This window comes from Balaenoptera musculus, chromosome 7, assembly GCF_009873245.2.
Source record: "Balaenoptera musculus isolate JJ_BM4_2016_0621 chromosome 7, mBalMus1.pri.v3, whole genome shotgun sequence".
Classification (NCBI taxonomy): domain Eukaryota; kingdom Metazoa; phylum Chordata; class Mammalia; order Artiodactyla; family Balaenopteridae; genus Balaenoptera; species Balaenoptera musculus.
Window position 1 is genome coordinate 80,789,389 of NC_045791.1, and position 23,225 is coordinate 80,812,613.

Below are 23,225 nucleotides of genomic sequence, written 5' to 3' on the forward strand. Positions count from 1 at the left end.
ATTTTAACATACTTGAAAGTATATGTTAATGTAGAAAAATAACCTACTCTAAGGAATGATGTTAATGAAAGTATTTTTCACACTCATGGGAAGTATAAAGTGAATTGAGATTTTTGGGCCTTCAGCATAATGTTTGAGGCAACTTAATTTGTTTTCATGTACTTCTCTCAATTAAGTTCTGCCTTTCTTCTCTGGGGATTTGGTAACTGTTTAAAGAGGGTGGCTACAACTTAGTTGAATAATCAGTGCTTTTTTCTAAACTAAAAAAAAATTTTAACTAAATTATGTTCTTTGAAAAGTTCTTCTTGCAACACTTAATGCTTTGTAAGCCAGTATTCTAAGGCTGTTCGATGCACTTTCATTTTATTTGCATTAGATTATTATGTAAGTCTCTTGTATTATGCTCACTGGTCTTAAAATGGTCCTTGTTTTTTCATATTTAAAATGAGAAAATTTGTTGTGCTTTCTCAAGTAGCTAACTCCCTGGTTTAACAGTGATCCCAGGTTTGTGTTTTATGAGCATATTTTTTGCAGCTGGAGGCTTGACATGGATTTGTGCTTCTGAGGAAGTGAGCTGACAGGCTGGGATTCATGTGACTGTAAATTCAGTGAGGTTTTCTGTGCGATGTAAATCTAACAGCACTGCTACTATATTGGGTTTGAGTTTGAAGTGGTGTTATAACATAGGAATTAAAATATGGAGCACCCGGTGCGTAGTGCGAAGTCCTAGGAGCACAATAATTGTTTTCTAATGAGATTATTTCAGAAGCAAGTTAATGAAAGGAACACTTCATTCAGAACATAAAATGAATCCTATTTGGTTCTCACTGTTTCTTAATCTAATCCAGCCAAAGAAATAGGAATACTAGTTTATCATTCATCTTGTCATCAGCAAGGAGTGTCATTGAAACAAATAGGGCTAATCACAAGTTTTAACAGTTTTTACTTTCAATATAAATATGAAGCACCTTGGTGGTAAAGAAGAATATACATATGTATTTGTACATGTACATTTACATACATTAACCTAGTTTGGTAAGTGTCTTAGTTTGGGCTGCTATAACAAAGTACCATAGACTGGGTAGCTTATAAACAGTAGAGATTTATTTCTCACAGTTCTGGAGGCTGAAAGTCAGAGATCAGCATGCCAGCATGGTTGAGTTCTGGTGAGAACCCTCTTGAGCTTGTAGACTGCTGTCTTGTTGTTGTATCCTCACATGGTGGAAAAAGAGAGAGAGAAAACTCTCCATGGTTTTTTTTTTTTTTTTTTTTGGCAATGCCTTTTAAAAAAAATTTGAATATAATTTTTTTTTTTTTTTTTTTTTTTTTTTATTCACACACACACACACTGTATTTTATTTTTACAAGACATAAATAGACTGACACCAAGCATTGTACATGGATGACCACAACAAAAGCAACAATGATTGCAATTACCAAACATGAAACACACTCATACTATGTCATAATATTGACATTCAGTCCAGTAATCCTCCACTGTAACAGCTCCTTTACTTTGCAGTGAAAATTGATTTGTATGAATATAATTTTTAAAGGTTAATTTCCATTTTACAGTTTTTACAAAATATTGGCTCTATTCCCCATGTTGTATAATATTGTACATCCTTGAGCCTGTCTTTCACCCCCTGGTTTATACCTCCTACTCCCCCCCGACCCATATTGCCCCCCTTCACTGGTAACCGCTAGTTTGTTTTCTATACGTATACTGTGAGCCTGCTTCTTTTTTGTTATATTCACTAGTTTGTTGTATTTTTTAGATTCCACATATAAGTGACATCATACAGTGTTTGTCTTTCTCTGTGTGACTCATTTCACTTAGCGTCATGCCCTCCAAGTCCATCCATGTTGCTGCACATGGCAAAATTTCGTTCTTTTTTATGGCTGAGTAGTATTCCATTGTGTGTGTGTACATCCTCTTAATCCATTCATCTGTTGATGTACACTTAGGTTGTTTCCATATCTTGGCAATTGTAAATAATGCTGCTGTGAACATTGGGGTGCATGTATCTTTTCAAATTATTGGGTTTTTTTTTCAGATATATACCCCTGAGTGGAATTGCTGGGTCATATGGTGGTTCTGTTTTTAGTTTTTTGAGAAACCCCAATACTGTTTTCCACAGTGGCTGCATCAATTTACATCCCCACCAACAGTGTATGAGGGTTCCCTTTTCTCCACATCCTCACCAGCATTTGTTATTTGTGTTCTTTTTGATGATAGCCATTCTGACAGGTGTGAGGTGATATCTCATTGTGGTTTTGATTTTTATTTCCCTGATGATTAGCGATGTTGAGCATCTTTTCATGTGTCTGTTGGCCATCTGCATTTCCTCTTTCGAAAAATGTCCTTTCAGTTCTTCTGTCCATTTTTTAATCGGGTTGTTTTTTTGATGTTGAGTTGTATGAGCTGTTTGTATATGTTGGGTATTATTTCCTTATTGGTCATATCATTTGCAAATATTTTCTCCCACTTAGTAGGTTGTCTTTTTGTTTTGTTTATGGTTTCCTTTGCTGTGCAAAAGCTTTTAAGTTTAATTAGGTCTCTGGAGTTCTTTTATAAGGGCACTAATTCCATTCATTCAGGCTCCACCCTCATGAGCTAATCACCTCCCAAAGGCCCCACCTCCTAATACCATCACATTGCAGGTTAGGATTTCATATGAATTTTGGGGGGATACAAACATTCAGTCCTTAACAGTAAGGAATCAGTAATGTGGGGTTTAAGTACTAAGGCCTTTGGTAAAAGATATCTTACATTTCACTACTCATATTTTCTTACAACAAAGACTAAAAAAATCTAATTCATAAGGTGGAATGTTGGTTCCAAGCAGTGTGAGTGTATATAGTTGTATGAGAAAGAGGAATTTCTGAATGAGTATGGTGTTTTACACAGGGAAGATGTCAGGCTTCCCTGAATGATATTAAAAACAACTAAAAAGAAACAGTGAGAAAACAATGTTGGGTTGGTGATATTGTAAAAGAAAAGCCATAACGCATATTCTTTAAATGATAGTTAACTTACAGCATTACCATAAATCTCCAGAAGAATACAGATGTGGTGGGGCTTTAGCAAAGTATAAATAGAGAGCAATCAAGAATCTATTTTCGAGTCCTCATTTTAGGCAGTCTTTAGCTTTTGTTAGTGAATGTTTACTCTAGGGAGAACAAAAAAGCTAGAAAAAACTGAAAAGTTTAAGTATATTCTCAGATGACCAAGTAAACCAAATAGACCCTTTACATCGATTATTAAACACAAGTTATGTTTTTAAACTGTGTGGATTAATTTGCTACTTTTTCTTGGCATAATGTCATACGATGCTTTTTTTCCACTTGAAAAGGAATAAGAAAAATGGCCCAATTCTTTTAACCCTTCTGAGACTACAGGAGTGATACTTATTTGGTAACCCTATTCTTTTCCATCAAAAAAGCTTCCCTTACTGAGTATGATTAGTTAGGTTCACTTTTAAGTACTCCTTGTTCTAAGTTACTATCCATGTTTAGAAAATATTTCACTCTTAAAATAAATTGCTTAAATTATTTCCCTCACTGGAATGTAAAATATTTGCAACTAAACTTGAATGGGCTACAAATGTATGGCCTCTAAAGGTGATATCTTTAATGGTTTTAGAAATAGTATTTAGAGTGGTTATTTTGTCTAATTTTCTTAGAGTATTTATAAAGCAGTAAAAAAAAAAGATTTAATAGCCTAATTTTTCTTCAAAACTCTTTGTACATTTTAACCGCAAAGAAGATGCGCCAGGATTTTGTAAATAACCAGGAAGGTCATGCTTAGGTCTGTATATTTCATCAGCACAGACTCATCCTCTCAGTTTGGTTTGCTTGCAGAGCCTGTTACAGTTTGTATACCTCCGTGTTGCTGAGTGAATGTAAGCTGTAGTTCTTGTAGTTCTACTTAAGATCTCTCTATAAACTCCAGTCTCTTCTTGAGCCTTCCTCTTCACGTTAACTTCATTATTGTGTAGTTTGAACATAATATTACTGAATCTAAGTTTGGAGACCTTTCGGTGATTATAGGGAAAGGCTTTTGTCATGTGAGGAATCATCTTAGCTAAATGGAATGGAAACAAATTGATAGTTACTTTCTGCTCTTGCCTGTTCATGAGATACCTCAGACTAGAACTGATTATTGCAAACGGTTCTTCACATCAAAGTCCTGCTTAAATTCTCCTAAAATAGTTCATATTCAGTTCAACTCTGAGGAAGATAAATCTAGTCTAAAGTAGGACCTTCTGGTTCACAAGTTTTCTAATGAAATCTCAATGACCAGAAAGAAAATGCTGTGGTAACTAAATTAATTTGGACCATGATGTAAAAAGTTTGCCCTGGGCAAAAAAAGTAGAATTTGGGGCAACCTTTGTAAACTCCATTTGGAACTGAATTTTTTAACATGTGTTGGATTGGCTTTGAAAAAAATCTAACTTGTTTTGTTATGATGTAATTCTGTTTAAGGAAGATCTGGGACTGGTTTTTACCTGGGCTGCTATTGATAGACTTCTTAAAAACCCACTAGAGTTTCAGACTTTGACTTTCAAAACAAGAAAAGAAAAAAATATATATATTCATTAAAAAAATAATAAACTCAACCTACCTACAAAAACCCTGTTCTAAGTTAAGTACCTAATCATTCTTTTTTAGCTGAGTACTAGAAAGTCTTTTTTTTTTTTTTTTTTTGATGAGAAACCATGACTGAAGTGGGAAATTTCCTACTTTTCTGTTACAGGGGAGGTTGGGATGGGTGCTAACAGAAGAGGAACATATCAGCATCTTATAATCTTATATCCCACTTTCCTAGCGCAGTTGCTGTCTGCCGCTGTTTCTCAGTTTTATCTGCTTTGTCTCTGCTGCCTTCTCTGTTCATTGTGTCTTCTTACCCCAAGTTTGGAAACACAGGGTGTCGTGAACATATCAACAATTGTTCCAAGCCTCTGAGAGTGGGACACAGACACACAACTTAAGGGTTTACTACCAAGAAGTATGACTTCAGGGAAAAACTTAACTCTTATGCTTAACTCTTATGCTTAACTCTTATGCTTAACTCTTGTCTGCCCATTATAAGTACATATTCTCCCTGCACTTACCCATGGCACAACTGTTATCTTTACTGATTACTGCCACCTCTGTACCTCTTGATTTTTCCCACAGGTTCAACCCAGACTTTCCAGTTGCCTTCCATATTTATATTTTAAGTTACTTTCCTACATCTCATTATTTCTCCCTGATTTTTCTATTCACCAACCCGTTTCATTCCCTGTACTACCCACCAAGGTTAATGTGGTTAATGGCACCACTACCTTCATAGTTAGGAAGGATAAAAATCTAAGACCATCTTGAGCTGTTTCTCTCCTTCATATGCCTCCTAAATCCTTAGATACCAAATACTCTTTCTGTCCACACTGTACTAAGTTCTCTCCTTTTCTTTCCACTTCTATTACCTTGATTTTTGTGTGGCAGGCCCTGGGTTAGACTTTCTGCATACATTGTTTTTTTAAAAAAAATCTTTGCAGTCACTCTGTAAAGTAGGTTGCATTACCTCTTTCATTTCACATTTATGGATTAGGCTCAAAAAATAACTTGCTGTTCCAATAGCAGCGAAATAGCAAATCAGGGATTTGATGCTAGGTGACTTTAAGTCCAAGGTGTTCCCACTAAGCACTCTTTCACCTAACATATAAGATTCTTCCCTATTGCATATCTACCTGCTCATCTCTCCAGGTTTTGTACTTTCTCTCTGGGGCATCTTATGCCAACCATATGGAAATATTTCTGGTTCTGTGAACTGGTCATGCTATTTTATACCTCAGAGCCTTTGCCCCTCACTTGGTTCTCTGCTTGTCTTTCTCGACCCTTGTCTGCTTGTCGAACTCCTTTTCTTCAAGCACCTGCTCAGAGGTTACTTCTGTGTAGCCCCACCCCTACTCAAACCCTGACGGCCCTCTCCGTCACCACCATGACGCCACACCATCACCAGTGCCTCTTCCACTACCGTCACCACCACCACCTGCAGGGAAGTGCTACAGATGTTGTTGGGTTAGGGTTATTATTTTTGTCTTCCATTCCTAACTAGAATGTGATCTTTTTGAGGGCAGTGACTCTTACTCATCTTTTTAGTTTTATTAGTCTTCACTGTGATTTGAAGCTAATAAAGATGTTCTCTCTTTATAAGAAGATGCACACCATACTGTATACCCATTCCGAAGGAAACCGTAACTGTAGAGTTAATCTTGGGAAGTTGTTTGGCATGTACCTGGCTTATTTGTTTATTTATCTACGTCAGATGTTTGTTGAAGGCTCATTAGCGCTAGGCGCTGTACCAGGTGTTTAAAAGGGAAAGACAGCTTTGGGGGGAGAGGAATGATTTGAATGAGGCTGGCATTTTTCTGTAGATTCAGGGAGAAAATGTACCTGGAATAGGTGGTATGAATTGGGACTGTGAGAAATTGTAAAGATACAGACCTGACTCGAAGAGAACGGTTTCGATATTGGTCTCTTAGCAGAGTGCTTGCCCCTTAGTGGGAAGTCAGTGAATATTTGTTTAATCAATGGCTGAAAACCAATTAATTTTGCCTGTTTAATGAAGTAATGAAAAGTATAAAATTAGGATGTTGGCATGTAATGGTTTTTTCCCTTGTATTGATGAACATTTAAACTTATAACCTTCAAGGTAAAATTCAGAAAACCAAGTTATTCATGGTAATCTGAAGAAATTCTTCTTTTGAGAAGACATGCTATTGACATGAAAAGATAATTTGCCATTGTATGTAAGAATAGATCTGTATATGATAAATGCTTCCTGTTGTAAGTTTTTAAAACTTCCCTAATACTTTGTTTTGTGTGTTAATGAGTTATCCCTCAAAAGAGGATCCTTAAGATAGCTTGTAAAATGTTTATGCATAGCGGTTTCCCTCCTTATATGTTTGTTTTATTGTGGTATCCTTTCCTTTTAATGTAACTTGCCCTTACCCCTTACCCTCCGCACCTTTTTTGTTTTTGCAGTATCTCTTGCTCCTCCTCCTCCCTCCATCCTACAGGTAACTCCTCAGTTACCTTTAATGGGATTTGTGGCCAGAGTCCAAGAAAATAGTAAGTTTATGTCTTCTTTATGCTGTAGATCAGATTCTAGGCATAAAATGTCATTTATATATGATTGGCTGAATAGTCATTCATTCACTGATACTTCAGATATTTGAATATTATGAACAGTCATTGTATGAGCAGCTAGTGTGGATGATAAAATAATTAAGATGAAATTCTCTACTTTCAAACAACTTGAAATCTGGTAGTGAAGACAAATAAATATAAAATAAGGCACATGTAAAAAGAAAGATCACATCTAATTGAGGAGGTGCTCTTTAATCACCAGATATCCCACCCTTTTCTCTGGGTTGCTCAGACAATTAGTGGTCTATCACTGGAGTTTTAGGGTTTTGTGGCCGGCCTGAGAATCTTCTTCCAATCCTGTGATTCCAGGTGTAAAAATGGCCATGCCATGGTGGGTCCCAGGGGACCAAATTGTCAGTCTGTCTCCCAAGAGGCCTCATAGATTGGCAGTGAATTTAAGCTGGCCTGTGGTCTGGCGTTGAATCATGCAGGATCAGATAACTAATTTTATTGACAGGTCGAGTTTTCTCCTAGGGAAGCATTAAGGAAGCTGAGGAGACTGATGTCTACAAAGCAGGAGGCCTGTATCTGTATTTAGTGAGGAATTGCTAAAGCAGTGAGCATAGTCTGTATGACAGATGAGTTCTCTGCTTGTGAGCAGTCTACATAGGAACCATGTCACAATCATAAGGCTGTACAACGGGTGTGGAACCTGAACTAGGGGGATTACACCAATGAAGGAGATAATGTCATCAGGCTGATGCAGCCTAATGCATGCATCTCATAACAGGGATGGCCTCAACCGTGGGATAGAAATACTTGCGTTCTGTTGCTTAGGACTCCTGCTCCTTTGGAAATGGGCATTGCCAATACTAGAATGTAAGCTCTATGAGAGCAGGGATTTTTGCTTGTTTTTTTTCACTGGCTATTTCTCCAGCACTTAGTAAAGCATCTGACACAGAGCAGACACTTTGAGTCCCTCCTTTTTTGTGTGCTTCCATAGCTGACTAAATGCTCCCTTTGTAACGACACATTTCTTTCTTGTATTTTAACTGGTTATAATCCAGTCTTGTTGGCCTGAGGGCTCAGTATCTCTTTCAGGTGCCTTTGCATCTCTGTTTGCTAATTTCTGAAAATAGTCTATTTTACCTCTGTTTATTGGAAGGTACCCCAATGAGCACCTCCAATATTTACCACAGTGTGCAATATTTACCTTTTAGCATGCTCTTTTCTCATTTCTTTCCATAGTCATATACATTTTCTCACCTACAAAATGTATAAAAATAAGAAACTTTGTATATGAGGTGAGCCGTGGCTGATTTTACAGACATAGCAGGACTTATACATTCAAATGAATGTTGTCCTCTTCAGAACACTCACCTTGGAAAGACATATACCTATCTTTTGGAATGATCTTTATAGCTTTCAAGTACATTATTTTGAACATAACTCTGTGGTAGCAGATATTTACTCTATATTAAGTTTGATGTTTGGACGAAGTCTGGAATTATTTGGAACCAGTTATACTGGGCTAAGTAATGCAGCTGTGATTCCGTTATTCTTCTTAAACCCTTCTCTGGCTTCCCATTGCTCTTTGGATAGAGTTCAGACTGTTTCAAGGCCCTTTCTGCTTAGTACTGTTCAGCTTCCTCATGCCTCTTTCTGCTGAACTTTGGTCAGCTCTTTGAAGGGCTCCTGCTTTCTTACCTTTGTATTTGTTATTTTTCTTTACATCTGACATGAAATACCTACCCCCACCCCGGGCCATTAACTCTTACTCATCCTTCAGGTTCCAGGAAGCCTTTCCTGACCCACATAAGAGATGTGGTCTACTGCTCTGTTTTCCATGATGACTTAAAACACTTACTGCACTTAATTATAAATGAAAGTTTGGTTGTCCATGTCTCCATGACTTACGCTCACTGCTGTATTCCCAGTGCTGAGCGTAGTAGCTGGCCATAGTAGGCTTTCAGTTGATGTTTTTGAATGAATAATGAAACATGACTTTAAAGTTGTTGAATTGATCTCATTCCATAATAGTGTAGCTTTTAAGATAAGAGGCATTGGAGTTCAAATTCCTGCTCTTCCACTTACTGTTGGAGTACTTAATCTTGGAAAGCCAGTTTCCACATCCATAAATGAGGATTAAAAACACCACCTCCCAAGGTAAAGATTAAATGAAATAATGTATTGTAAAGTGCTAACTGAGTAATTGGAACATTTTAAGTAAAAAATAGTAATCATTTTGGCTAAACTTTATTCAGCATCCATCAGCACTAACCCAAAGGGAGGAGAAAGTCAAGCTTGGGGATTTGGAACAGTATAGTTGGTGGGAACACTTCTCTTGCCTACTTATTTTTTGAAAGATTATTATTTTCAAGTCTAGGTTTATACTCCATGAACATAGAAGCTTGGATAGGAAACACTGAACTTTGCATAATGTGTAGTTTTGTTATCAGCTTGATACATTCTTAGTTTCAGATGCACCACCTCCACCACCACCTGTGGAAGAACCAGTCTTTGATGAATCCCCACCACCACCTCCTCCTCCAGAAGACTACGAAGAGGAAGAGGCAGCCGTGGTTGAGTATAGTGATCCTTATGCTGAAGAGGACCCACCGTGGGCTCCAAGGTCTTACTTGGAAAAGGGTAAGTTTCAGAGGGATATCTGGAAGGATGGGAAGAAACCTCTATGTACATAGAAATGAAATTTGCTGGTACTGAAGAGAATCTTATTTATTTTTTATTTATAAGTAAAGTTTGGCCTGTATTAGCCTGTATATTTTAATTAATTTAGTTTACAAGGTTCATGATTTTGAAAGTCACACTGGTAAAATCCTGTGACTGATTTTTATTGACGATTATATGTTGTTCCTGTTGAACATGCTTTTTATGAATGGTTTCTATAAGGCAAAAATTTTAAAAAGATAGGTTTTTTTCTGGAATGACTCAGGAAGAGGATGATTTTTCCAAATTATGTTATTCCCATTCCCATGCTTTAAAGCATTCTTTTCTTTTAAAATATTTATTTATTTATTTACGTTGGCTGCATCGGGTCTTAGTTGTGGTATGCGGGATATTCGTTGTGGTGTGCAGGATCTTTCATTGAGGCACACGGGCTCTTTGTCGTGGCATGTGGGCTTCTCTTTAGTTGTGGCACGCAGGCTCCAGAGCACTCAGGCTCAGTAGTTGTGGCACACGGGCTCTCTGGTTGTGGCGCACAGGCTCAGTAGTTGCGGCATGTGAGCTCTCTAGTTGTGGCGCGTGGGCTCTAGAGCACGTGGGCTTAGTTGCCCTGCGGCATGTGGGATCTTAGTTCTCCAACCAGGGATCGAATCCGCGTCCCCTGCACTGGAAGGCGGATTCTTAACCACTGGACTACCAGGGAAGTCCCTAAAGCATTCTTTTGTGGCATCTTATATCAGATATTCCAGTTTAAGTATCTCCATATGAAACTTTCTTCCAAAGAATATGGTTTCTCAGTTTCTTTGCAAAGTAGGTGTTTGGCATTTCTTTTGGTGAAAAGCTTCTCTGAATATATTAGCTAACCATCATATGACACTTTTGGGACACAGGCTGACAAATGTCATCAGGACTAGTCAGCTCAGAAGAAATGTGTGCTGTCTTGAAGGAAGTTTGCTGTTAAGAAAGTTAAAGCTACTAACTCACTGGGTTTCAAAACTGACTACACATTAAAATCACCTGGGGAGCTTACGTTAACGAATAGTGGACTTCCACTTCTGGCTAAGATAGAGCAACAGTAATCAGATTTACCCTCCCTCCTAAAACAGTTAGGAATGAATCCAGGAAAAAATATAAAAGATAATGGTTTTCAGACATTAGATAACAAGCATTGGTGGACTATGGTCCCAGAAAGAAGGAACTCAAACACGGTGAGCCCCTAATTGTCCTAGCTTTGCTATCTAGTGGCAGTTTCCAGGCCACAGTGCAAGGGGGTGGAACCCAAATAAGCCTGAAAGTCTCACTGAGTAGAGAAGATAAGAGATCACAGAGTTTTGGGAGACCATGGAGAACAGGTAACTACTCAAAGACAAAGGACAGAGCTCTGGGTATCTGCAGAAGGGTCTCCTTGAATCTTTGACAGAGTACTGATCTGTACATGTATGTGAAGAAACTACCTGAGATTGGAGAAAGAACAATCAGAAAGGAGTAGGCAGAAAAAGTCTTAGAAATAACAGGCCTGGGAATAGTTCATGTTCCCGAACCAGCAAGAACAGAAAGACCTTGTAATACACACGGCACTGGGAAGAGTCCTCAAAAGTGTGTCCCCTCAAGTTGTGGGGCGAAATTAGCCCTAGACTATAGGTTGCCCTGAACTGCCCTAACAAATGTTTAAATGCAAACTTTGAAAACAACCAACTGATTTCAAGTAACTTAACTGAGTTCCAGGACAAAACCCAGCATTGTTCAAAGGAGTCAACAAAATCCAGTGCACCAAAAAGTAAGATTCATAGTGACCAGCATCCAATCAAAAATTACAAGGCATGTAAAAAGGCAGGAAAACATAACTCATACCTAAAAGCAAAGCCAGTCAATAGGAACAGACCCAGAAGTGACCAAGATGATGGAATTACCAGACACGGGTATAGCTATTATAAATGCCACATATATCCAAGAAGGCAAAGGAAAACATGCACATGAGAGAGAAGCAGAATATATTTTCTTAAAAAAGAGAAAGAGAAACCCACATAGAATTTCTGGAGATGAAAAATATAGTATCTGAAGTGACACTTAGAAGAAAAGATTAGCAACCTTGACAATATGACATTAGAAACTATCCAAAACGAGGCACAGAGAAAAAAACCAAGACCAAAAACAGAGCAACAGATATGTGGAACAATATCAAATAAAGTTTATTTGCAGAAGATATTATCTTGTATGTAGAAAATCCTAAGGAATCTACAAAAAAGCTGGTAGAACTAAAAAGCAAATTTAGCAAGACGGTAGGCTACAAAGTTGATTTGCAAAATTAATTGCATTTTTATATACTAGCAACAAACAATTAGAGATTGAAATTTACAAAATAATACCTTTTGTAATAACATCAAAAATATGAAAACTTAGGGATAATTTTTTTTTTTTTGGCGGTGGGGCGTGGCTTGTGGGATCTTAGTTCCCCAACCAGGGATCAAACCTGGGCCCTTGGCAATGAGAGCTCAGAGTCCTAACCACTGGACCGCCAGGGAATTCCCAGGGATAGATTTAATAAAATATATGCAGGACCTGTATGATGAAAACTATAAAACTTAAGAGAAATTAATAAAGGCCTTAAATAAATTGAAATAAATAAGTAAAGTATGTTTTTTGATCATTATTGTTAAGAGACCGTCTTTCCTAAATTGATCTATAAATTGAATGCAATCTCAATAAAAATTCCAGCAGTCATTCTTACAGAAAATGACAAGGGGATTCTAAAAGTTAAATGGAAATGCAGAAGACCTAGTTTAGTCAACACAATTTTGAAAAACAAGACTAATATTGGAGGATTTAAACTACCTGATTTCAGAGTTCTAGTATAAAGCTACAGTAATCAGGACAGTGTGCTATAAGTATAGAAATATACATCAGAATCCAGAAAAAAAAAAAGAATCCAGAAAAAGATCCACACATATGTTTTGACGAAAGTGCAAGGTAATTCAGTGGGGAAAGGATAGTGTTTTCAAAAATAGTGCTGTTAACAATTGGATATCCATATGCAAAACATGAACTTCTACCCTTATTACCTCACCATACACAAAAATTAAGTCGAAATGTATTTGGATGTGAATGTAAAACTATGAAACTTCTAGAGGAAAATATAGGAGAAAATCTGTGTGTTCTGGGGTTAGGAGAAACTTTTTGTAGAGAGCACATTAAAAAACATGAAGCTTAAAAGAAAAAATGATAAATTGAATTTCATTCAATTAAACTTTTCTTTTTTAACCATGGTGTTAAGAAAATGACAAGGCAAGCCATATAGACTGGGAAGAATATTTGCAAAATAACTCAGGAGACGACAAACAACTTGTAGAAAAAAAGTTTGGAAACACTTCATCAAAAAAGATAACATGAATTGCAAATAAGCACATGGAAAGATACTCAACATTATTAGTCAGGGAAATGCAAAGTGAAGCTGCAATGAACCAAACTACTTATCACTACACACCCTCTGGAATGGCTACAATTAAAAACACTGATAATACCAAGTGTCAGAGAAAGTGTGGTGAAACAGGAGCTGGTACAGTGTACATTGCTGGTAAGAATGCAACGTTTCAGCCACTTTGGAAAACAGTTGGCAGTTTCTTATGAAGTTAGATATACACCTACCAGGTGGTCTGGCAGTCCCTTCTTAGATGTTTATTTACGAGGAATGAAGATTATGTTCACACAAAGACTTGAACTTGATTGTTCATAGCTGCTTTATTCATAATAGCCAAGACTGGAAGCAACCTATACGTCTTTCAACTGGTGAATGGATAAGCTAACTGTGGGCTATCCATCCATTCAATGGAACACTGTTCAGCAATGGAAAGGAATAAACTACTGGTACATACAGCAATATGGATGGATCTCAAGCATTATGCTAATGAAAGAATCTAGACACAGAAGACTCATACTTTATGATTCCATCTAAATGAAATTTAGAAGATGAGTGGTTTGGGGGGATCAATGGTGGCTACATAGGGGCATAAGGAAACTTTGGGATAATGGCCATTGTAACGATTGTGGTGGAAGTTGTTCATTTGTCATGTATACAGGTGCATACAGTTGTGAAAACTCACTGAATATACACTTAAGTGATTGTGTTCTGTGTCTAAATTACTTCTTAATAAAGCTGCTTTTAAGAAAAGAAAAAAAAAGAGCCCAAGATACACTAGGGTGCCAATGTCCAATGGCCTTGGACATTGACATGTTTTACAGACTCCTTAGCTGATTTTAACACTGTCCTGGACAAAGTGATGACAGTTTTCAGCTCTGTAAAACCAGCTCAGTGAGTCCTTAAGAGAAAAGCATTATGAAGAGATTTGCTTGTTAAAAATCTCCTCTTCGGTGAACATGTTAAAATCTGGAGAGATTTGTAAGAGAGGAAAAGTAAGTTTATTTTCAGTCCAAATAACTCTGTAAAGTTTAAAAGAAAATGCCTGAGTTGTTTCCTAAGATATTTTTCAAAGTTAGTCTCTGTTAAGCTCAAATCTTTTAAAACATGAAAATCAAATAAGCTCCTTCTTACTCTTGCTGGCAAAACAAAAATAACCGTGTTCAGCTTATGTTTGATTGCTTTTTGCTTGAGTGTGCATAAATGTTGAGGCTGTTGCCTAAGTCTTATTTTTCTGTCTTAGACTTAGGACCTGGTTCTCAACTGTGCCTGCATATTAGGGTCACCTAGGGAATGTTTAATATGTCTGCACTTCCAGACCTATTAAATCAGAATCGGTGGACATGGGACCCAGGCATCAGAATTTTTTAAAGTTCCTCAGATAATTCCAAGGTTGAGAACCACTGCATAGGTTTATCTTAACCCTTGATTATTAGCCAAGTGGAGATAATTTGTATATGTAAGTATCTTTATTTAACTTGGGTAGAGAAAAGATATTTTCATTTATTTATTATGTGCCTGGCATGATGCAAGACTTATTACATATGTAAGGCAGTTAGTTTCCGCATTTTGCAAACTAGGAAATTGAGGTTCAAAATAATTTATTATGTTACAGAATATGACAGAAGATGTTTGTGTTGCAGGAGTCAGTATATCATAATAGTTATTAATGGTAATAAAAGCAGCTAACATTTATATAGAATGTTTACTCTACACACGGCCCTGTATCGTGTGTACATTGCCTCATTTAATATAACGATGCTTTGAGGTATTGGCACTATTATAATACCCATTATACAGCTGAGTAAAAAGCAGCTTAGGAAAGTTAAGTATGTTCTGTAAAGTAGTAAGTGGTAGAGCTGGGATCTGAACTAGGTGGCATAACTCCTGAGCCCACATTCTTAACATTGTCTTAAGCTTGTACTCTGACAGACCTGGGATTGAGTCTTGGCTCTAACGTTTACTAGCGTTAAATTATTTGTGACAAATTGACTTATTTGTCAGTGCCTGTTTTATTTCCCTTTCTTCTATCAAGCCATCTGTTCTTGTGTTTTTCTAGCTCAATGACATAACTTCTTGGTAGAAGCATAAACAGTGTATGGTAATTTATCAGGTAACACTTCTGTCCTCACAAGACTGTGACGGTCCCTTGTCTTATTCATCTTTGTATCTCTAAAAATCAGAATGGATGCTCCATTAATGATTGTCAGAAAATGAATAGTGCCATTGATTCTATCTGGGGAGTCCAGAAAGCTGCTCAGAGGACATGGTATATGTGATGTGCTTTGGATGATGAGTATGAGTTTCTCAGGCAGAGGAGAGAGATAGGAAGGGCCATCCAGTCAGAGGGAATCCTCTGAGTCAAAAGGGCATGGTGAGTAATGTCCTGTGCGGGGACCTGGGTGGGTTGTAGGGAGGGGGTGGGTGAGCTAGGAGTGTAGGAAGGGAAGTAAGTTGTAATTAATGATGGGAGGCCTTGAATACCAGGCTGAGGTGCTTTGAATTTTTTTCTTTTTAAAAAATCTGATAGTAGAGGGAAATTGTGGAAGATTTTAAGTAGGTTAATGTTAAGTTCCCATGTATTTGGACTTTAATTTTTGAAAAAAGATACTTGATAATAGTGTAGTGTGCATTAGAAAGAAAGAAAAATAGGAGTTGGAAAGACCAGGTTGGGTATCTTCCTAAGCAAGAGATTAGGGCCTCAGCTGAGGCAGTGGGGCTGAAAACCTTGTTCACATAAATAAGTAGATGCAAATGGAATTATTTTTCATGCAGCACCGTCAGTTCTTTTAAATCCTTCAGAGTTATTTGCCAAAAATCAAATAATGTTCTATCTTTAAAAATCATGTTTTATATGATGTGTCATCTGATAACCCCATTAAAGTCCACCTTAACTTTTGTTAAAAGCAAAAGAATGGGAGCCACTTAAGTTGCAAAAAGGTTGGGATAGTCAGTGGAGTAATTCTCTTTCTTAATACCACACTGGTATTTTGAATTATCCCTTTGGCACTCAGGGTGTTTTATACTTAAGCATAGTATATCACTGTATTTTTGTTAAGTCGGAGAAAGATAAACAGGAAATGAGAACTTTTATGACTGATGCTTGACAGAGGGTATCATCTCAAGCAGATCAGATTTAGATGCAGGATTTATAAAAGTTGAGGATCTAGAAAGAAACTCTGTAAAATCATCTGTCACTCATGCTGCTTAGGAAATCTTCAGGTACCCCACAGTGATACGTGTATTCCAGTTTAAAGACTGCTGTGCTGATTAGGGCGGTGAGTGTGATGATGGAGAAAAGTGTTTGGGTTTGAGAGATTTAGAAGGTGTAGAATTAACAGGACTTGTGGATATTTTCCTTTGAATTACTTTTCAGTGGGTTTGCATTTCTATAAGTATCAAGAATGTTATCAACCCCCCCCAAAAAAGCTAAAAAATACTACATTGACTAGAAATACGAAGTATTCTACCTATCTTGTGTTCTCTTTAAACTTGTATGTCATTTAATTGTATCTGTTTAGGTGTTAGAAATACACACTAAACGCTTTCTAGGTCCCTCTAAAGTGTTTTCTGGCATCCTAGATCACTGTAATGGCAAATATTCAGAGTTTAAGAAAGCTGTTGAATTTTACTTAAAGCAGGCCAGGAACAAATTAACTGGAACAAATTGCACTATATCAAAAGTCCCTGTTTTCGTTTCTGTTTCTTAATTATTGATTTAGGATTAAGGTTGCATAGGAAACAAAGTCAATATATGCTTCTTAAAATGGATAGATGGAGATTTATTGAGTGAAATTCTGAGTGGTATAATAAAGGTACAGAGGATCTTTCTATTAAAAAAGATAAATCTTCAAGTGGATCTGAGCAAGTTATAGGGTATCCCAATTTAACTAAACTGTTGAGGAAAATGTAACACTTAGGAACCAGAGATTGTCCCAGATATCATTGAAAGGCCCCATTTACCAAGTTATTTAAGTAATGAAAATCATAGGAGAGCTTACAGGTATCTTGGTTTTCTTAACACTTTTAGTCTGTTACTGTGGATATGTTAAATTGGTGGCATAATGCAGCATGTGTTTTGAAAGAATATATATAGTAGACGCCTGTCATTCACACATATAACCTGTGGGAATTCAACCACTATTCTCAGTGAATGGGCATAGGCTCTAGAAAGTGTGAGAAAGCAGACGGAAGTCTGCTCTTCCCTCAGTCTCTCTCATTTTCTCACTGGCCTCTCCTAGTGTATCTCACTGCACTAGTCTAATTCTAATGTTTAAAGGTACGTGTTTTTACATAATATGGTGCTTTAACACAAGCTCAACTGAAGAAACAGCCATCTTTCCCTATTCTGGGATTGTATCTCTTCAGGGAGACTGTTGAACAGTAAGTGTGACTAAATACTATTTTTGGCCATTTATACAGTTTTGAACCTAACCTCAAGATGGGATTCCACTGTGTAGGACTGGATATTAGAAAACAGAATTTGCAGGGAAGGTCCTGTGTTTAGAAAGTCACTGTGTTTGAAGTGCTGCAGAAGTTCGGAAAGGATAGGTGTTCATTTATTTGGTTCTACCTTTCTAGGAACGTTATTCTTTTTCATATCCTTTTTCTCCCCTCTCTAGTTGTGGCAATTTATGATTATACAAAAGACAAGGAAGATGAGCTGTCCTTTCAGGAAGGAGCCATTATTTATGTCATCAAGAAGAATGACGACGGTTGGTATGAAGGAGTTATGAATGGAGTGACTGGGCTCTTTCCTGGGAATTATGTGGAGTCTATCATGCATTATTCTGAGTAAAGCTCAGCAAGGCTGTGTTTCCCTCACAGGAATAGTCAGGTCTTCCCAGATTAGCAAAAGGCCCTGGGGATTCCCCTCCAGTGAAATGAATGAAGGATTCAAATGACAAAAACTACTTATGTTTTTTTTTTTTTTTTTTTTGGTTTATCCCTCAGTATTAGAACAAAAAAGCAAGCTGAGTTGGAACAAATGGCTCTTTCTGCCGTCACTTATACTATGCTGAGCTGTTTGGACTGAAATAAAGTGACGTTTCTGAATATATCAGAGGTATAACAGCATAACTATGTGAAACAAATCAGGTTAAAACTGATTCAGAAAAGAAATCTGGGATCTTTCTCAGGAATCCTGTACACGCTTAGGAGTTCTCCTCCTGCGGAATCTGTGGCATTGGATGATCTGCAGTGCCTGTGGTCAGCCTCGTGGCCCAGGGCGTGCCCCAGCCCCACACTTCCTTCCACTTGGATGAGGAGGGGGAACCAATATTTAAATACCATACATAACCATTTTTATAATTGTTTCACATGGCTTATTTCCTCTTCAACACTGTAAATCCTGCATTCTGTCAGCACTTGAGTGCACCAAGTGAGTTAGTGTTGAGCTGACTTGCATCCCTTCATGTTTCTCAGTTCGTAGATTATAAGAATGATGTGAATCTCCAAACATTCTGAAGGTGGTTTTGTTCTGCTGCTGCTGCTGCTGCTGCGTGAGACTGCATTGCCGCTGCTGGCAGTGCGCCCCGGGGTGTGACGGGTGCAGCCCGGCTCGTGCGCTCAAGCGGGCGTGCAGAGGTAGACACGAGGGTCCCTGAGGTTCCAGAGAGGTTGAACCGCAGAAGTGCATCCTAAACCCTTGCCTTAGGTGCTCTTTTGAGGAGTAGGACCTTAGAGGTCGATCAACTATTTCTTTACTTCTTTCACTATTTAGAAAAATAGGTTTTTTTTTTTTTTTTAAAATAGCAGTTATTTTCAAGCCTAAACAGTCACTGGGAATAAAAGGCTTGCTGCTGTGCTCTCTGAATGTTATGGCAGGTGTTAGCTGCTGCTGAGTTGTTTACTCACTTAGAAAAGGTAAATATTCCCCTGATTTTGTGTGATTGGCTTTTGAAGTAGCTGCTCTTGGTAAGGATTTGAACCTTATCTCTCAGACTAAGGATAGTGGGATAAGTGGTATAAGGCCAAATACTTATTCAAGTATTTTTTTTTTTCATCTGCACAATTACAACTTCAGATTCAGTGGAGTTTGGAAGACAGATGGCTTTAATCATCTCTTCTGTAATCAGTATAAGAAATATTGAAAAATATCCAGGAGGCCTTGCTGCTCAGCAGGTGAATACTGTGATGATAAACCAGCTCACGGGCCAAAGCTACCGTGGGTCCTTATCAGTCCCAGCGACTTGGCCAGAAGAGAGCTTTGCCAGGTGACTTCCCAGTGCTGGGGGAAAGGTGAGAGGCGGTAGTCTGCATATATTTCAGACACGGGCCTTGAACATAATAGGTAGTGCAGAGAGAGGAACTTGATTGGAAAATGAACAAGTGTAGTAGGTGTGAGGGAGTTCAGATGGTGTTGACAGAGTTAATACCCCACCTGTGAATCTGTTATCAGAGCAGAAAACTTACCACCATTTAACTGAGACCCAGGTACAGTGTTTCGTATCAAGATTTTTGTTTTATGGTTGCAGGTTTTTTTCTCACACGCTGCAAGTTAGCTCTTTTTAGATTTCTCCAGCACTTTGAATTTAGTTTTCATTAACTTGCCTCCAGTACACGTTACACTTCATGCTTTGTTAGGTCACCTTGACACCCTTTATTCCCTGTCTTCCTTCAAAGTAATGGCCCTTGAGTGTCCTCTGAGCCTTCAGCTTCATTACGGCTGCAACCAAGACTATACGTGGAGAGGTTAAACTCTTCTTAGTGTTGGTGTGTAACTAGGAAAACTGTTTTGAAATTAGATGTTCAGAGTTATTTAAATAGCTTTTCGCTGAGAAAACTTACTGGAGTAATAAGGCAGAGGGTATTTTGAAATCCAATAAATAGTGCCCACAGCTCACACCTACAGAAGCCCAGAAGACAATTGTGCAAAAGGAGTTGGTGGTGGTCAGCTTGCTTGTTGGACCCCTGCTGGATTGGGGAACCGAGAAGACGTCAGTGAAGTCCTTCAGACTGAAGACCTGCCGCAGAGGGATCCCTGGGTCAGCTGATTTTTCCTTTATGTTTTAGTACTAATGTGTGTGATTTTTTTGTTTTAAAAATAACACCTGTTGGATTTTCTGCATATTTTAAATTTTTGTATAGTTTTGAATTCTATATATCGTTTTGGAAGGATACTGTGTAATGATGGGCCAGGCCTAAAGTCATTGGAGACTTTTAATGTATGTAACATTTCATAGATTGCATGCTATTAATAGTATGTGAGGGTAGTATTTGTTTTATTCTAAGTTTCCCCCATTTATCTTTTTATACACTACAAGATGGTTGGTAGTAGGAATTCTAAATGAGTGCAGAAATCTTAACATGCTACATAATATTGTGGCAAAGATGATCCAAGTCTAAAATCTGCTGACCAGTAAGCAACCATTATTATCAGGCTAGAGGGAATCTTTTTCCTCTTTAAGTGTTTTTGACTTGTGTCCACAACCTTTTTCCTTAAAAAAAAAAAAGGAGGGGGGGTTGAGTTAAGAATTTGTTCCCTTTTTTAAAGTATTACTATTTGAAAGGCCATAGGGATGTAAATGAAAATATACTTCCTTGTTGACATCATGGCCTAGGCAATAAATTGAAAACCAAAAGTGTCAATGTGTCAAAATCTAGACTTCAGAGATTCAGCCTGCTGTGTTTGAAATACATATGAAAACTTTAAGATGTCTTGTTCAGTGTTTCCCATCTTTTGGCTACTTGCTTTCTACCTTCTCCAGGGGCACGTGCTGTTCCTACAGTAGGGTTAAGGGCCCGCTACTCTTGCTGCATTCCTAAGAGTCACTGGGTGAGACATTTTCATCCCTCCCTCCCTTTTTCCCCTCCTGCCGCTGTTTGTTACCCAGCTAGAGAGACTGTTTTATGTGTCTTCACAGTGGTCTCTGTAATGTAGCTGTGCTCCTCAGCAGTCTCTTGGTATTACTGAAGATTTTTCTGTTTGAGAGGCATCAAAATGATAGTAGTTTGCTTTTATCCTATATGCTCATTTGCTTTTAGCAGGTGACCTTTCTGCGTTAAGAACTGGTACTTTGGTACTTTCTTACCACCTTTTCTCCTCCGTGGAGACAGCATGGCATGTCCTGAAGGCCACCTCTCCCTTTGAAAAGTGTTTGATGGAGGAACTGGCAGGTGGTCGCTACGTCTTGGAAAAGAATGGGGATCTGCATCACTTCCCATCTGTTCACTTCTGAACTTCTTTGGCCAGGAACTCCTGATCAGTGTTACGGCGATGATTTCCCTCACATGATTTCCTGGAGTCACAGAATTTTAGAGCTAGATGAGATTTCAGAAATTTTACTTCAGTCCCATTTTACTGATGAGGTTTATTTAGATGTTTCCTTTTCAAATAACAGCTAGTTAACAAAGGTAGAATTCCTGACTCAGCGCCTGGTACTCTTTCTACAACTGTCTTAATTGTGTTGTATGTTTCTTTTAAAGTTCTGCTGGATGTCTTAAGGAAGATACTTGAAAAGCTATGCTATGTCTCCATAAATACCATTCAGAGTGTTGTTTAAAGGAGTGTATTGAGTGTAGCCTTAATTAGTGAAAGTAATCTTCATTTTAACCCTTTTAAAACTACACTCAGTACAAATGGTCTTTTCCATAAGGTGTATGTAGCTAAAATGTTACAGTGTCTCGGCACTGGAAAGAGCACAGCACAGCCTTATTTGAGAGAGCCTTAGAAAACACTTCTAAAACAGGCATTGCGCTCATTACCTTATGTTTATTTTATGCTGATCTTTGTTCCTATTTCTTGAGAATCTCATAATTCTTTAAAAAAAAAAATTGACAAATGACAGGGCCTAGCTGTGTATAAATGATCCTTGCTAAATATCTTGAGGTTTTTTGTAAAAAATCAAACAAAAGACAAAAAGCTTATTTTCACATTAAAATGGAAACGTCTTTTGCAACTTCAGAATTCTATGGAAATGCAGTTTTTATCATATTTGTGTCCATGCATCTTTCTTAACAAGACGGTTTACAAAAAAGAATGTAAACAGTTTGTGATCTGGTCAGTTATACTTTTAGCTCCCGGAGGGAGGGTTGGTGTCACGAGCTGAGTAAAAGCCCGTGTAGGAACATTTGAGGGAGCAGTCTGTCGCCAGTAACGTTTCTTGTGTGTGCCATTAAACCACCTCCAGATGAGTTGCGGGAACACTCACTTTTTAATTTTGAAATTGTATTTCGAGTTAATTGTTGCTGTGTACTAAGAACTTGGCCTAAATAAAATCCTACAAAGTATATCCTAAATGTCTTGTGAATGTATTTCTGCAAGTAACTTTCTTTTTTTTTTTTTTTTTTTTGGCTGTGCTGTGTGGCTTACGGGATCTCAGGTCCCCGACCAGGGGCTGAATCCGGGCCATACCAGTGAAAGCCCAGAATCCTAACCACTAGGCCACCAGGGAACTCCCGTAACCTCCTTTCTAAGGTGGTAAGTAAGTTTAAGTGTGTCAGAGAGAATCCTTCCCTGTTGCACTAAATAATTACTTTCTGTCCCTATTTTTGCTGTAAGTGAACCTGAGGTTTTGATCACTTTCCACCAAATACATACAGTTCTTTTCTTTTAATATAAAAAAGGAGACCTTCTGTTCTTTTTGCCCAGTTTGGTAAATGATTGATAACATGATTTGTAAATACATTCGAATCCACATTTATACATACCTTGACATGGCAGTCCAAGACATGATTGTGGTAACAAGGCTTTGAAACAAAAAGCACCTCTTTTTGTACTAGTTTGTACCTAGTTGTATTTTGTTTGTTTGTTTAAAGAAAAAAAATCTTAGAAGTTATTTTCTTAAAGGCTAAACAGTTGAACACATCAAATTACAGTTTGTTTACCTTCACACTTTATGTGCGTGTTGCAGCCTCTCTGTTTTGGGTACCTTGACATAAACAGCACAACCAGGTTCTTAGTGGTGCCGATCCACAAACAAACAGTCAAGTACAGTTCTGACGTTTAAATGAAATCTATGTATTTTTATTAAGGATTGGATAAGCTGAC

General features: G+C 37.8%; 1 protein-coding gene across 26 annotated transcripts in view; it reads left to right on the top strand.

Annotated features, from left to right (window-relative positions):
• ABI2 (abl interactor 2) overlaps positions 1-22,467 on the top strand; it is a 90,918-nt gene extending 68,451 nt beyond the window's left edge. For 8 of the 26 annotated variants that reach the window (XM_036857437.1, XM_036857446.1, XM_036857439.1 and 5 more), the window contains 4 exons: positions 7,033-7,119; positions 9,613-9,786; positions 17,857-17,949; positions 19,260-22,467. In XM_036857437.1, the coding sequence (XP_036713332.1) occupies positions 7,033-7,119; positions 9,613-9,786; positions 17,857-17,949; positions 19,260-19,453 (548 nt within the window). In that variant the 3' untranslated portion in view covers positions 19,454-22,467. Of the gene's footprint in view, positions 1-7,032; positions 7,120-9,612; positions 9,787-17,856 lie in introns of all 26 variants that reach the window. The other 18 variants (XM_036857458.1, XM_036857450.1, XM_036857452.1 and 15 more) reach the window with 4 other exon arrangements.
• Positions 22,468-23,225: the final 758 nt, after the last annotated feature.